Below are 11,921 nucleotides of genomic sequence, written 5' to 3'. Positions count from 1 at the left end.
TGGGGTCTCCCAGGCACTTCCAGGCAGTGTGGCCACAGCTAAAGGATAACCTTCCTGCCAGAATCAACTCATCTCCCACATTTACAGTTACCTTTGGGATCCCTCACCTGAGGCATGGGAGGGAGCCTCACTGCTCACTCACCTACACCCTTGTAAGTCCACCTCCTGAACACCTCTCTGTTCTGCCATTTTCACATCTTGTGTGGTAACCTGGCATGTCATCATCTCTGCCTGGAGAGTTATGTCTACCCAAAGGCCTGTCCACCCATCCTAAGGACCACAGAGCAGTCACTCTGAAATCCTCACTCATCCGAACACCTTCCTGTTCTGCTTAAGGCCAGTAAGATCTCCAGTGTAAGGTCCAAACTCTGGTCCACGGCTCCACCCCCCCAGACCAGGCCTCTTTCCAGCCTCTGAGCCCTCAAGTGATGGTGAGGAGTGACGAGGCTCCTCATACAGAGAAAGCAATTTTATTTTGCAAGGAACATGGAAAGGAACACATGCGTGGTGGGAAAGCAGGGAGAGCTGTTTCCTTGGGGAGAAGGCTGCTCTGGTCTCCAAACGTGGCCGTGTCGTTGTCTGGGACTTGGGCCAGCCTGCTGTGAGCCCTCGGGAGCCTAGCAGTGGATCAAGCTGCAGGAAATGTTTCTGCTGGGAGAAGACCCCAAGTGGAATGGAGAGTCAAGGTCACTGACTCTTGTTGGTATTGACCCATCATCAAACCTGACTCCAGGGTTGGGAGGAGGCTGAGACCCTGGGCCTGAGCTGTCTTTTTTCAGCCACAAGCGGAGCCCAGGCCCAGGGTCAGGGGGCTCCTTGTGTGTATGTTTGAGTGAGTGTGTGTCTGTGTGTCCACATGTACTTGTGTGTGGTGAGTTTGCATATGTGTGTGTGTGTGTGTTGATGTGAGTGTGTGGGCTGGAGTGTGTGTGTGTGTGTTGTGAGTGTGTGGGCTGGTGTGTGTGTGTGTGTGTGTGTGTTTCTCTTTGTAGCTGTGTTGTGGTGCCGCCTCTGTCTCTCCACCTCTGTCAGCATTTCTGGGGGCTTCTCTGTGCCCCTCTGTGTGTGTCTACATGGCTGTTGGTCCCTCTCTTTGGATGTACTGTCCCAAACCCCCTGCTGCCCCTACTAGAAGAACAGCCAGCCCCCTGAATCCTGGGGAGTGGGGAGCAGCCTCACCAGCTCAGCAGAGGCCAGGCCCTTTCCCAGAAGGCTTAGACCTTGATGACAAGTTGGCCGGAGATCAGCTCATCTGGAAAGTGGAAAAAAAAAAAAACAGGCAACCACAGTTGAGAGTGATGGTCTCAGTGTGAAGGAGTCCAGGGACCTCCATGTTCCCCTGGAGGCCTGGGGCCAGGGAACGGGGACTCTGAGATGCAGTCAAGCTCAGAATGGTCTTGGAGAGGCCACATGTCCCCCACCAGCCAGCCCAATTCTCAGTGTCAGGGACGACAGGGAGAGACAGGGCCTAAGCCTCAATAGTATCTGGATAATTCAAGGCAAAAAAGAGACTTGGAATGGAGAGAGTTTGAGGCTGGAGGGACCCAGCTGTCCTACAATATGCAGGACAGGGCTCCTTGGGGGACATCACTGCCCCTGCAGAGGGGAGGGAGGGCTTGGGAGTGGGACCTTACCGACAAGGGACTGCACCAAGGAGACGTCCAAGTGGCTGAGAGCCTCATTGACCAGAGGGCAGACCTGTCCCGAGGTAGAGAGGGGAGTTAGGCCAAGTGGCACCTTAGGGAGACCCCAAGGTTGATATTCTGGGGATATTTTCTGTCATTTTTCTGTGTCTGAGAGTGTTTGCTTCTAAACAAGCCCACAGATGAGCGCTCACACTTCCATACTGGGCAGAAGAAGAAACTGAAGGCACATGTGTGGGGTGCCCGATCACACAGGGGGCTGTTGTTCATTCTGTGATCTGACATGTTTCTGAACCGGGTGAACTGCTCTGGGAGTGGTGAGTATCTGGTTGTAGGAGGCACCCAAGCATAGGCTAGGTGAGCACTTGTCTGCAGCCATGGCGGGGTGGGCTGGGAGCTTCCCGGGGCAGGAGCCAATCTGTTTCAGCTGTAGTGTGGACACACACAGGGCCTGGCCCAGAGCAGAAACCAGTCAATGCATTTTGAAGGATGGAAAGAAGAAACATGGACAGATGGATCAATGGACAGATAGACCAATAGATGGAATTTATTTATCCAGCCGAAGGGCTCAGAGAAGCTAATCCCAGGGGCCACTTTCAGCCAAGGATAAGGAGCCTCCATTTTTACCCTACTTACTTTGCCCTGCACCAGCTCAGGAAGGGATTTATCCAGGATCCTGGTGATGCTGTCAAGAAGGCTTTGAGCAGGGAGGGAGCCAGATCTGCAAGAGAAAAGCCACGGGCAGTGCAGAGGCCTGGGCTTGGTAAGGAGAAGCCTTCAGAGGGGTCACTGTGCCCACTGCAGTCTCAGCACGGAGTTACAGGAATGGGGCCTCGTCCATCCACACCAACATGCAGGCAGGCAAGGGGCCCATGCAAAGGGAGTGACCCCCGACAGCAGTACATTCACCAGGTACATAGAGAATAAACACAAAGTGCCAGCACACAGTAGACTTTGTTCAGTAAGACTTTGTGGAATCCATAAATGAGTGAACAGTACTTAGTATGTCATTATCATGAGGCTTCAGTGAGACGATAAGTGTGATGCACGATCTACGTGTTCACTAAATATTAGCCATGACGAAGAAAACTCCTAAATTCAGGCCTTTGTCTCCCTTGCTACAGTAACTGAAGTAAGTAACTCAGGCACGTTCCATAGCTATTCTACCCCTTCTTGGGACAAAGCACATTCACAACTATTATCTTCGGGGATTCCATCAAGAACTCCATGTAGCTCCATATTACAGTTATCTGAGTAAGTTGAGACTCAAGCTGGGGAAGCACTGCCCAGGTTCACTCAGGAAGCTCTCCACCTCTCCCCATTCCCCACTGGAAGATGGGGCTTGAACACAGATTCTCCTTGCTTAATCCAGCATAAAACTGGTCAGCCTAGCCTAAGAAGGGGTAAGTGACCATTTACCTATTCATTCATCCAGCCATCCACCCATCCATCCCTCTATCCGTCTTCTCTCCCTTCCATCCTCCACTCATCCATTCTCCCATTCTTCCATCTTCCCAACCATCCATCCATCATCCCATCCTATTGTCTCTGGGCAGGAGCAGCCACCCCTCTGGCCTCACCCATCAAGCAGGGAGATTTTCAGGCTGCCGGGGGAGTGAGTGCAGTCGCCAAGGACCAGGTAGACATTCTCGTGGTCATCTTCCACAGCTTTGACCTCTGCAGTGATGTTTAGCTTCACCTTCAGCTTTAACAGACTTCCGACCGGGGGCCTGCAGACGAGATCGTCTGTTGCATCTGTTCCAACCACATCCCAAGGCAGAAGAGGCTTTTCTCCTTGACAGGAATGCCAGCCTCGCCTCACTCCATCTTGCCCACGGCTGTACTCATCTCATTTTCCAGTAGGGGAAACCAAGGCTCAAAGAGGTTGAATGAATTTCCCAAGTGACCCAAGGTCACTCAATGTGGCAACAAATGAACCAAAGTTGAAGAATCAGTCTGTTATGTAGACTCCAACACCCTTTTTTGGCTACCCATGGTCATCAGGGTCTCCTTTGGTGAGCCATCCTTCCATGCCCCCTTGGGGCCCACTCACGTTTTCACATTGATGACCAGGCTCAGGGGGACGGTGACATAGAGACGACGGTCATCAGGGTTCTGCACAAGGCCAAGTTCCAGCAGCTGGGGATTAGTAATCTTCAAACTGCCCAGGGAGAAACATTGGAGGGGAAACATTCAATTCTCCAGCCCTAAACCTAGAAAGCACATTTAACCCAATCTTACCCATCCGAGAGGTGGAGCTCTCGGATGAGAGGTGGGATGGAGGAGACAGGAGGGGAGTCTTGCAGCACAAGACACATGGGTTTTGAGTCCCACATCAGATGTTCCCTAGCTCTGCCCTGGGTCTGATCCTGACACACACATGGCCATCTCCTCACCGCAAGTCTATGAGGTATTCCAGGATAGAGACTGGGTCTGGATTATATTTGCAGCCCGTGTGCCAGCTCAGAGCCTTACAAAGAGAAGGGCTACTCCATATTGGTTGACTTTGTGGACTGATGAACAGGTAGGTAGATGGGTATGTGGGTGGATGTGTGTAAGTAAAGTGATTAGATGGAAGGGAGGATGGACAAATGGGTGTATGGGTGGGTAAGTGGATGAGAGGATGATGTATGGGCAACTGGAGTAAGTCCTTCACAAACACTTGTGGGTAGGAATCACTTATTCTGCCCCTCCTTCAATGGCAGCTCAATTAACAATGTTTATCATGGAGATCAAGGAGCAGGAAGTAGGGGGGAGTGGAGAGAGGATGGGAGTAAGCCTCTTTTCTCTGAGCTAACCACTGTGCCAAGCGATTTACACCCTCTTCAGTCCTCCCAATAATTTTTCTCTGTGGGTACTATAATCTTCATTTTGCACGTGGAGAAACCAAGCCCAGGGAGACTGAGTACCTTGTCCCTGGTCATCCAGCAGGGACATGGTTAATAGAAACATCAAACTCAAGGCTATTTGTCTGTCTTTGAGTTAGGGACAAACACCTGAGTGGGTAGGAATTTGGAAAGTGGCTTTTATCAAGCCCATGAAGGACCCAGACTTTGCCTGCTCATTGGCATCAAGCCCTTTCATCATTGCTCCTTGCTTAGAGAGCTCTTAGGTGGCTCCTGGATTGTTCATATTGGATAGATTGTTCCATGGACATCACATGATGATGTAATTGAGGAGAGCATCTTACACTTTCTTGCTTACATCAAAGGCCACCGTGTTCTAAGGGATTTCACAGGTAAGGAGAACAAAATTATCATGGTGCAGAGGAAAAGGCCTTGGCTTTGGACTTAAGTAAATTAGAGGGAGATCTCCTCATTCTAGTGGTGTGAGCACAGGCACCTTTCTGGGCCTTGGTTTTTCTATCTGTAAACTGGGGATTATTAAATTGACCTCAGAGGGTTAGAGTGAGGATTACAGATGATGCTGGGGACTCAGGACTGGGGACAATTGCTGTTTCAAGAGGGCTGGTGTTCCCTGCTAGACTGTGAGAAGGGTCTCAGACTGAGTCCTGGCCTCATGTTCAGACCACCACCCTCCCTCCTTCAGGGCCACTGCCTGGGGCCGTCACATCTCCAATGGGGGTTCTCTGGCGGGGGGGGGGGGTCCCAGGCCCTATTTTAGGGCTACTCACTCAATGATATTGTTCAAGAGAGAGGTCACTGAATTCGCTTTCCTAAGCAGGCCCCCCAACAGGCCACTGGGAGCATTCTCTCCAGACTTCAGGATGTCCAAGAGCGGAAGCGTTTGGAGACTGTTCAACAGACCCCCAGAGAGCAAGTTGTCGCTGAGAGCTGGAAATGGAGATGGGGTCCTTGGGGGTCAGATATGACAATTACGAGTCCTCAGTCCTCTCCCCTTTTGCCCCCCTCTTCCCAACCACTGGATAGTTGGACACACACACACACACACATGCACACATATACACACCTGAAAGAGTTGTCACAGACCCTCACTTACCACTAATCAAACTTGCAGGAAGATCTAAAAGAGTCGAAGTCAGATCCACGGGCACGTTCTCGTCCGGGGCCGACTGCACCGTGGTCTGGGCCAGTAGCCCACAGAAGACAATGAGGCCCGCAATTTGAAACATTTTCTCTCTTGGTATCTATGGACAGGATGACAGGTCCAACGTGGCATGGGGACCAGAGAGGAATTCATCCACCGCCTACCCCCATCCCCAGCACACCAGGGAGTGAATATCAACAGCTGACACCACTCAGCGTTTCCTCAGTGCCAGGAGCCAGGCAGAGCGCTCCACGCTCAGTGACCGATTCCATCTTTACCCTCAGAGGTGGGCCCTCATCACCTGCATTGCACCGGTGAGGAAATGAGGGCCTAGTGAGTTTAGGTAAGTCTCCCCAAGGTCACAAGTACACAATGGGGATAGAAGTTGAAGCCAGATCTCTCTGACCCAGAAGCCTCTGTTTAAGTGACCATCAGATTTCCTCTCCAACTGGCCTTGCTCACAATGGCTTGAATCAGGCAAAGCAAATTAAAAGGCTTAAACATGCTAGTGGCTGAGGAACTGGACTGCTTTGCCACCATCCTTGCTAAGTCTTTTGGTCTGTGTGTAGCCTGTGAGGGTTTGTGGAAGCCCTTGCAAGTCATGAGAATATCAAAGGTGGCATGGTTGTAGCTACCATCTCATCCAGACGACTGGAAATACTGGGACCATCCAAAGTCCTCATTGCACAAGGAGAACCAGAGGACCAGAGAGGGGTAGTGACTTTCCCAACACCACACAGCAAACTGATGGTAGAGCTGTGGTTGGAGGTAGGTCTCCCTCCTACCCCCGACCCCTACCCCAAAACATACACACTATCTTTTCCATGACTTTCTTTTCTCCCTCAAGATGACCTAGAGGAACTTGTGGGACAGCCCCTGACATCTGCTTGCCTTGTGCACCAGTCCCTTCCCAGCCCACCAGCTCTCTCAAGGGTCTATTTGGAAGCCAGAAAACATGTCCAAAGCTGGAGCTAGTTTCCACACTTTGGAGACACTTGGCTGCTTTGGACAAAATTCCATCAATTGGCTGATTTGACCAAAGTGCTATCATTGCTGTGGCTCGCTGAAATCAGAAGGGCTTTTTGTTCTGAAGAGCCAATTGTGGCCTCCCTGGGGAGGTAAACTTGGCTTGTGGCCTCTGAATCTCTTTTGGGCAAGAGATCTTTTAGCCAATGGAAGCTAAGGATTGTTGGTCTCAGAAAAATGTACAAAATTGGGTAGATTTTAGGTTTGTAGCTAATGGTCTGAATCCACAATGACAGCCTCAAGTTAAGACTCTTGCCATAGAGATTTGGATTTAGGGCCTGAGGAGCGGGCCCACGAGAGAACGCTAATGTGGAATTCAGCAGTGCGCCTACAGCTACCTGCTCCCCAGCACCTTCAAACAGCCTGCTGCCAAACACTTCTACGTCGATGTTACTGGTCTCTTAGGGAAGCAGAGTGAAGAAGGGCCACCCCCATCTCCCCAAAATGGCCAGTCCTGTTTCTCTTGAAAGACCCCCAAAGAGTGATGCTAAACGCGGTCAGCCAGTGCTACCCCACAGCGAGGAGGCGGCACCTCTGCTGCTCGGAGCCGGGGTAGAATGGGCAGGTCTAACCTGGGCTTCTCGGAGGTCCCGGTGGCTGTCCCAGTCTCCTCTTCCCTCTCCTGCTTGCTTTGGCCGAGGAGGCAGCCTCTTTTATAGTGTGGAAATCAGGAAACATGTGATCGGATGATGGGTTTCTAGACAATTCAGAATTCTGCAATCTGGTGGTGTCTTTCAGCGCTCTCCAAAGTAAATAATTGCCAATCACATTCATAGGTGGAACAGTTAAGCTGTTTGATTGACAAGAGAACAACTTGAGATGGGAATGTAACTTAAGACTTCATGGTTTATGAGTCAGGCTGGGGCTGGGCACCCACACTCCAAGGTGACCTGGAAGGTCACACTTGGAACACCAGGAGAGGCAGCTGGCGGAGCCTGGGAAGGCACCTCGGTCTCATATCCAGGCTCTTTCTCACTCCTGGTCCACTGACTTTTCTCCAATTGGAGGCTTCTTGTTCCCAACGTGTCAAAAAAGAGTCAAACTGCCTCTGATTTCCCTATATCTGGGATGCCCCTCAGTTCCAGGGCAGGGGTCTCCTGGCTTCTGAACCCCAGTTGCCTTACAGTCACATGCTGGGAGCTAGATAGAACCCCGGGAGGGAAAGATTACTGCTCCTCCTTTGCAGAGGAGGAAACAGGCCTGGCAGGCCAAGTGTCCAGGGATGCAGCAAGGACGGGGCAGAGTTAGGACTCAACTCGTCAGGTGATAATGACAACAAACCCAGTGTCAACAGCTAACACTTACAGAGCTCCCGCTGAATACCAGGCCTGTCACTGTTTTTCACATGCAGCTGCTCATGAATCCTCACAACCCTGTGTGGGGTGGCTGTGAGCACCCCATGTTACAAGGGGGAAACTGAGGCTCTCCTGAGTGTGAGGTGACACGTCCAGAGTCGCACAGTGGGCATGGAGCCCAGGCATCCACACTCTAGTCCTTTCTCTTAATCAGTTGGCTGAGAGGTGAGAACGCCTTCCACACGCCCCGAGCATTTTACGTCCCCACGTCTGTGAATGTCAGGCTCCCACGCCTCCCACTTTGCAGAAAAGGCTTTCCAGTTTCCCGGGCCTGAGGGACTGTGTGGCATCCTGGTCTTTGCCCTGACCCTTTCTTTTTCCTTCCCCAAATGAAGTAATAAGGCCTTTGTCCCCCTGCTTGGGCCGTTGGGGTCTATTTTACAGATGGTAAAACAGAGGCACAGGGAAGTCATGGTCTTAATCCGGTGACAGCAGCTCTTGCCCTGCAAAACTAAACCCCTTATAATCAAAAGCAGAGAGAGAAGGAGGAAATGTACATTTATTGAGCGCTTACTATGTGCCACGTGCTCTTCATATTTGAATTTTGTCTTTGTCGGGAGTGGTTGTTGTTGAACCTTAAATGTCAGATAAGAAGATTGAGGTTCAGAGAGGGTGATTACTTCCTAAAGACACAAAGCGAATGAGTGGCAGGGTCAGAATTCGCCCCCGTGTCTAATGCCCATGTAATCAGTGAGCCACGCTGCCTTCCCCTCATGCCAGACCCTCACCGGAACTGCTCCCACTCGCTGTGAGTCCGGCCAATGCCTCTGAGGGGCCGGAGCTGTGGCTTTGAACCCAAATATCCACTCACATGCTCACGAGACTCTTCCCACAGCTTGTATGTCATCCTCGAAGGGGTCCTACTTTTTTGTTATCTTGGTACAACTCTTGTGGGTTGAGTCAGGTTTCTGCTATCTTTGGGGGAAAACGGAGGTAGATAAGTCAAGGAATGGGCTCAAGTTGGTGCAGTGAGTTTCGGGACAGCTCACAGCTGCTGGTTTGAAGCCAGGAGGCTGTTTGTATTATGACAGAAAGGAGATGGATTTGGGCTCACATGGCTCTGGTTCAGATCCTGTGACCCTGGGAAAGTCATTCCAATCTTTTGACCTTCAGTTTCCTCTCTGTAAAATGAGAGGGTGATATTTACCTCAAAGGCCAGCGGGGGATAATATCTGGGGAGGTGCGTGAATTTTGGTTCATAAACTCATGTGTCTATGTGTTTCTTTTTCTTCCTAATGTAGGTATAGTTTACTTAGCATTTCAAATGTCATTTTGCTAAGTAACAGAAACTTCCCCATTTCCCCCTGGGGTTTTATTTCTGTTCCGGGGGTTTTATTTGTGCCAAGGCATCTGAAAGAGGCTGCCCTGTCCCTGTTTTGACTGGAGATATAGAGACAGTCATAGGCCATCTGGTCTCTTGACTGCTGAGTCTATGTGCTTTGCTTCCCTTCTGTCCAAGAAGCCCCTTTGAATTTAGCATTTACTTTTCACTCTGTTGCAGGACACCCCAAATTTTCTGCGTCTCGATTCCTTGGGCCACAAGCAGGACCATGGGGGCACTGCCCCAGCCCATCTGCCTGGACCACTGAGACCCTCCAGTTAACCTTCTCTCCCTGGGGTCCCCTCTCAAGGCTCTGGAAGGGAACATGGGCACAGTAACTCTTTCTCTTGAATCTGCACCAACCCAACATGGGAAATTTTTAGTCTTGAAGGCAGGAAATCTTGCTTCAATTCCTTCAATGTTGCCATTCTTTTTTTTGAATTTTTTTTTGTAGGGGGAGGTCATTAGATCTATTTATTTATTATTAGTTTTGTTTGTTTGTTTTTTTAATGGAGGTACTGGGGATTGAACCCAGGACCTCATGCATGCTAAGCACGTGCTCTACCATTTGAGCTACACCTTTCCCCACAATGTTGGTATTCTTAATGTCCCCTATGTTCCAAGTTTTGAACTTGAGAAACCCAGGCTTAAAAATTAAAAATAAAACCTACAGTAAAATTAACTTTTTTTTTTTTTTTTGGTGCACAAGTCAAATGAGTTTTAACGTGTGAATAGTTCTAGGTAACCACCATAATAATCAGGATACAGAACAGTTCATCACCCCCCCAAACACTCTCACGCTGCCCTTTCATAGTCACGCCCTCCCTCCCCTTCCCCTCAACAGACCAACACTGATTTGTTCTCTGTCACTACTGTTTTGTCTGAGACCAGGCTTTGGAGACTCAAAAGCCTTCTCTCTGCTTTTACTGAAGTTGTCCTTCCTTGAAGCCGCAGGTGCTGCCTCTTCCACTGCCTAGAGCAGGGCAAGGGTTGTGGGGCACAGGAAATGTGGACAGGCACGTAGCTGACATTTCAGGGCAGTGCTTTCCGCATTGGTGATGTCAGTGACATCAATGCCTTCCCAGTTTGTTTCTCAGAAACTGGAGGAAATGCCCTTTCCTTCCTACACGTCAGATTGTGGTGGTGTTTGGGAGTCTGTACTGGTAGCATTTTGTGAATCAAAAGATCCATTTTTAAAGGGCAGAGTTAATTTTATGTTTCAAGAGATTGAACTACGTATGCAAGGTCTGTTCTCTGGAACGTGGGAGTGGGATGCTGGTTTCTTCCCTGGGAGACGGAACTCGGCAGTGGAAGGGCATGGAAGCCACGAGCACAGACAGTTATGAGCTGGGCCTGGAGCAAGCTTCTGAGTATTGGGGGCTAAATTTCTGCTTAAATTACCCGCGAACCTGGACCCTGGTGTCATAAAGGAGCTCTGTTGTGCGACAGGGTCTTCCAGGAGAAAACATGAGTCTACAGCTCTGTGAACCTTAAAATAAAAGAAAACCAAATTTGAGAAACCTAAGGGGGCCCCTTGAGAAAGCCACCCCCGGAAGGTGTCGAGGGGAAGGCACACAAAACCTGTCCCCGCCCAGGGACCAGGTAAGCTTGCCAGAGGACGGGGCCCAGCACTGCCATGTGTGCTCTTTGAATCATAAGCAGGAAAACCCCCGTAAACTCAAGGCTGTCAAAAGGAATCCTTTGTGTGAACCTGGGCGTTTAGGGTTACAAATCTCTGGTGAAGCATTTCGGCTTAGGGAGTCTGACCTGAAAGATGGAGACATGAGTATCTCACCTCATGAGCTGTTGACACTTCCTTGTTTGAGCTTGTCAACCTAGCTGAACTCATGTTTCATCACTTTCCACTCAGTGCAGGGTGTGTGTGTTGGGGGGGGTGTTAGGAGGACAGGAGGGAAGACTGAAGGGGCGATCACAGTGGTCAAGACTGTGGGCTCTGGAATCTGGCTGCCTGGGTGCTGTCGACTTGGTCATTTCCTGGCTCTGTGACCTTGGGCAAGTGGCTTTCTCTCTCTGAGCCTCAGTGGCCTCATGCATAAACAGGGTTGCAGTTTTGTATTTCTTGAGGTTGCTGTGAGGATTTGACGAGATGCTGAACGTAAGTTCATAGCACCAAGCTCGGCACATGCCGGCACATGTGTGCTACTATTATTAATGTGCGTGTGTGTTATTCCCCCTTGATTTCTCAGTCTGTTTTCCCTTCCCTTGGGTGGAAGAGGGAAGGAATTGATATTTAAGAATTGAATAGTCATTAGTCAAATAATTAATGAATTATGTGACTTTTAATAACCATTTCCTTTAGGAGTTTGGGATTAACAGATACACATTACTATATATAATATAAATAAACAACAGGGACCTACTATATAGCACAGGGAACTATTTCTTGTAATGAGCTGTAATGGAAAGGAATCTGAATATATACATATGCATGTATAACTGAATCGCTTTGCTGTACCTGAAACTAACACTGTAAATTGATTACACTTCAATAAAAAATAGGAATTAAAAAATATAAAAATTAAAAAATAAGCATTTCCTATGGAGCTA

The 11,921-nt window shown here is 49.6% G+C and overlaps 1 protein-coding gene across 2 annotated transcripts; it reads right to left on the bottom strand.

Annotated features, from left to right (window-relative positions):
• Positions 1 to 454: 454 nt before the first annotated feature.
• On the bottom strand, positions 455 to 7,345 carry BPIFA1 (BPI fold containing family A member 1). Of its 2 annotated transcripts, none has more exons than XM_032462112.1 (9): positions 7,250 to 7,345; positions 5,604 to 5,751; positions 5,278 to 5,437; positions 3,697 to 3,804; positions 3,224 to 3,373; positions 2,280 to 2,364; positions 1,635 to 1,698; positions 1,180 to 1,252; positions 455 to 651 (listed from the first exon to the last, which is right to left on the bottom strand). In XM_032462112.1, exons 2-8 carry the CDS (start codon positions 5,734 to 5,736, stop codon positions 1,215 to 1,217), a joined length of 738 nt encoding a protein of 245 aa, XP_032318003.1. In that variant the 5' UTR covers positions 5,737 to 5,751; positions 7,250 to 7,345; the 3' UTR covers positions 455 to 651; positions 1,180 to 1,214. The 2 variants fall into 2 exon arrangements, with proteins under 2 accessions (XP_032318003.1, XP_006179335.1); XM_006179273.2 differs by having other exon boundaries at positions 455 to 648.
• Between the last annotated feature and the right edge of the window lie 4,576 nt (positions 7,346 to 11,921).

Source organism: Camelus ferus, chromosome 19, assembly GCF_009834535.1.
Source record: "Camelus ferus isolate YT-003-E chromosome 19, BCGSAC_Cfer_1.0, whole genome shotgun sequence".
In the NCBI taxonomy this organism is placed as follows: Eukaryota; Metazoa; Chordata; class Mammalia; order Artiodactyla; family Camelidae; genus Camelus; species Camelus ferus.
The sequence above is the reverse complement of the archived record's forward strand: the minus strand, read 5'-3'. Positions and strand labels throughout refer to the sequence as shown.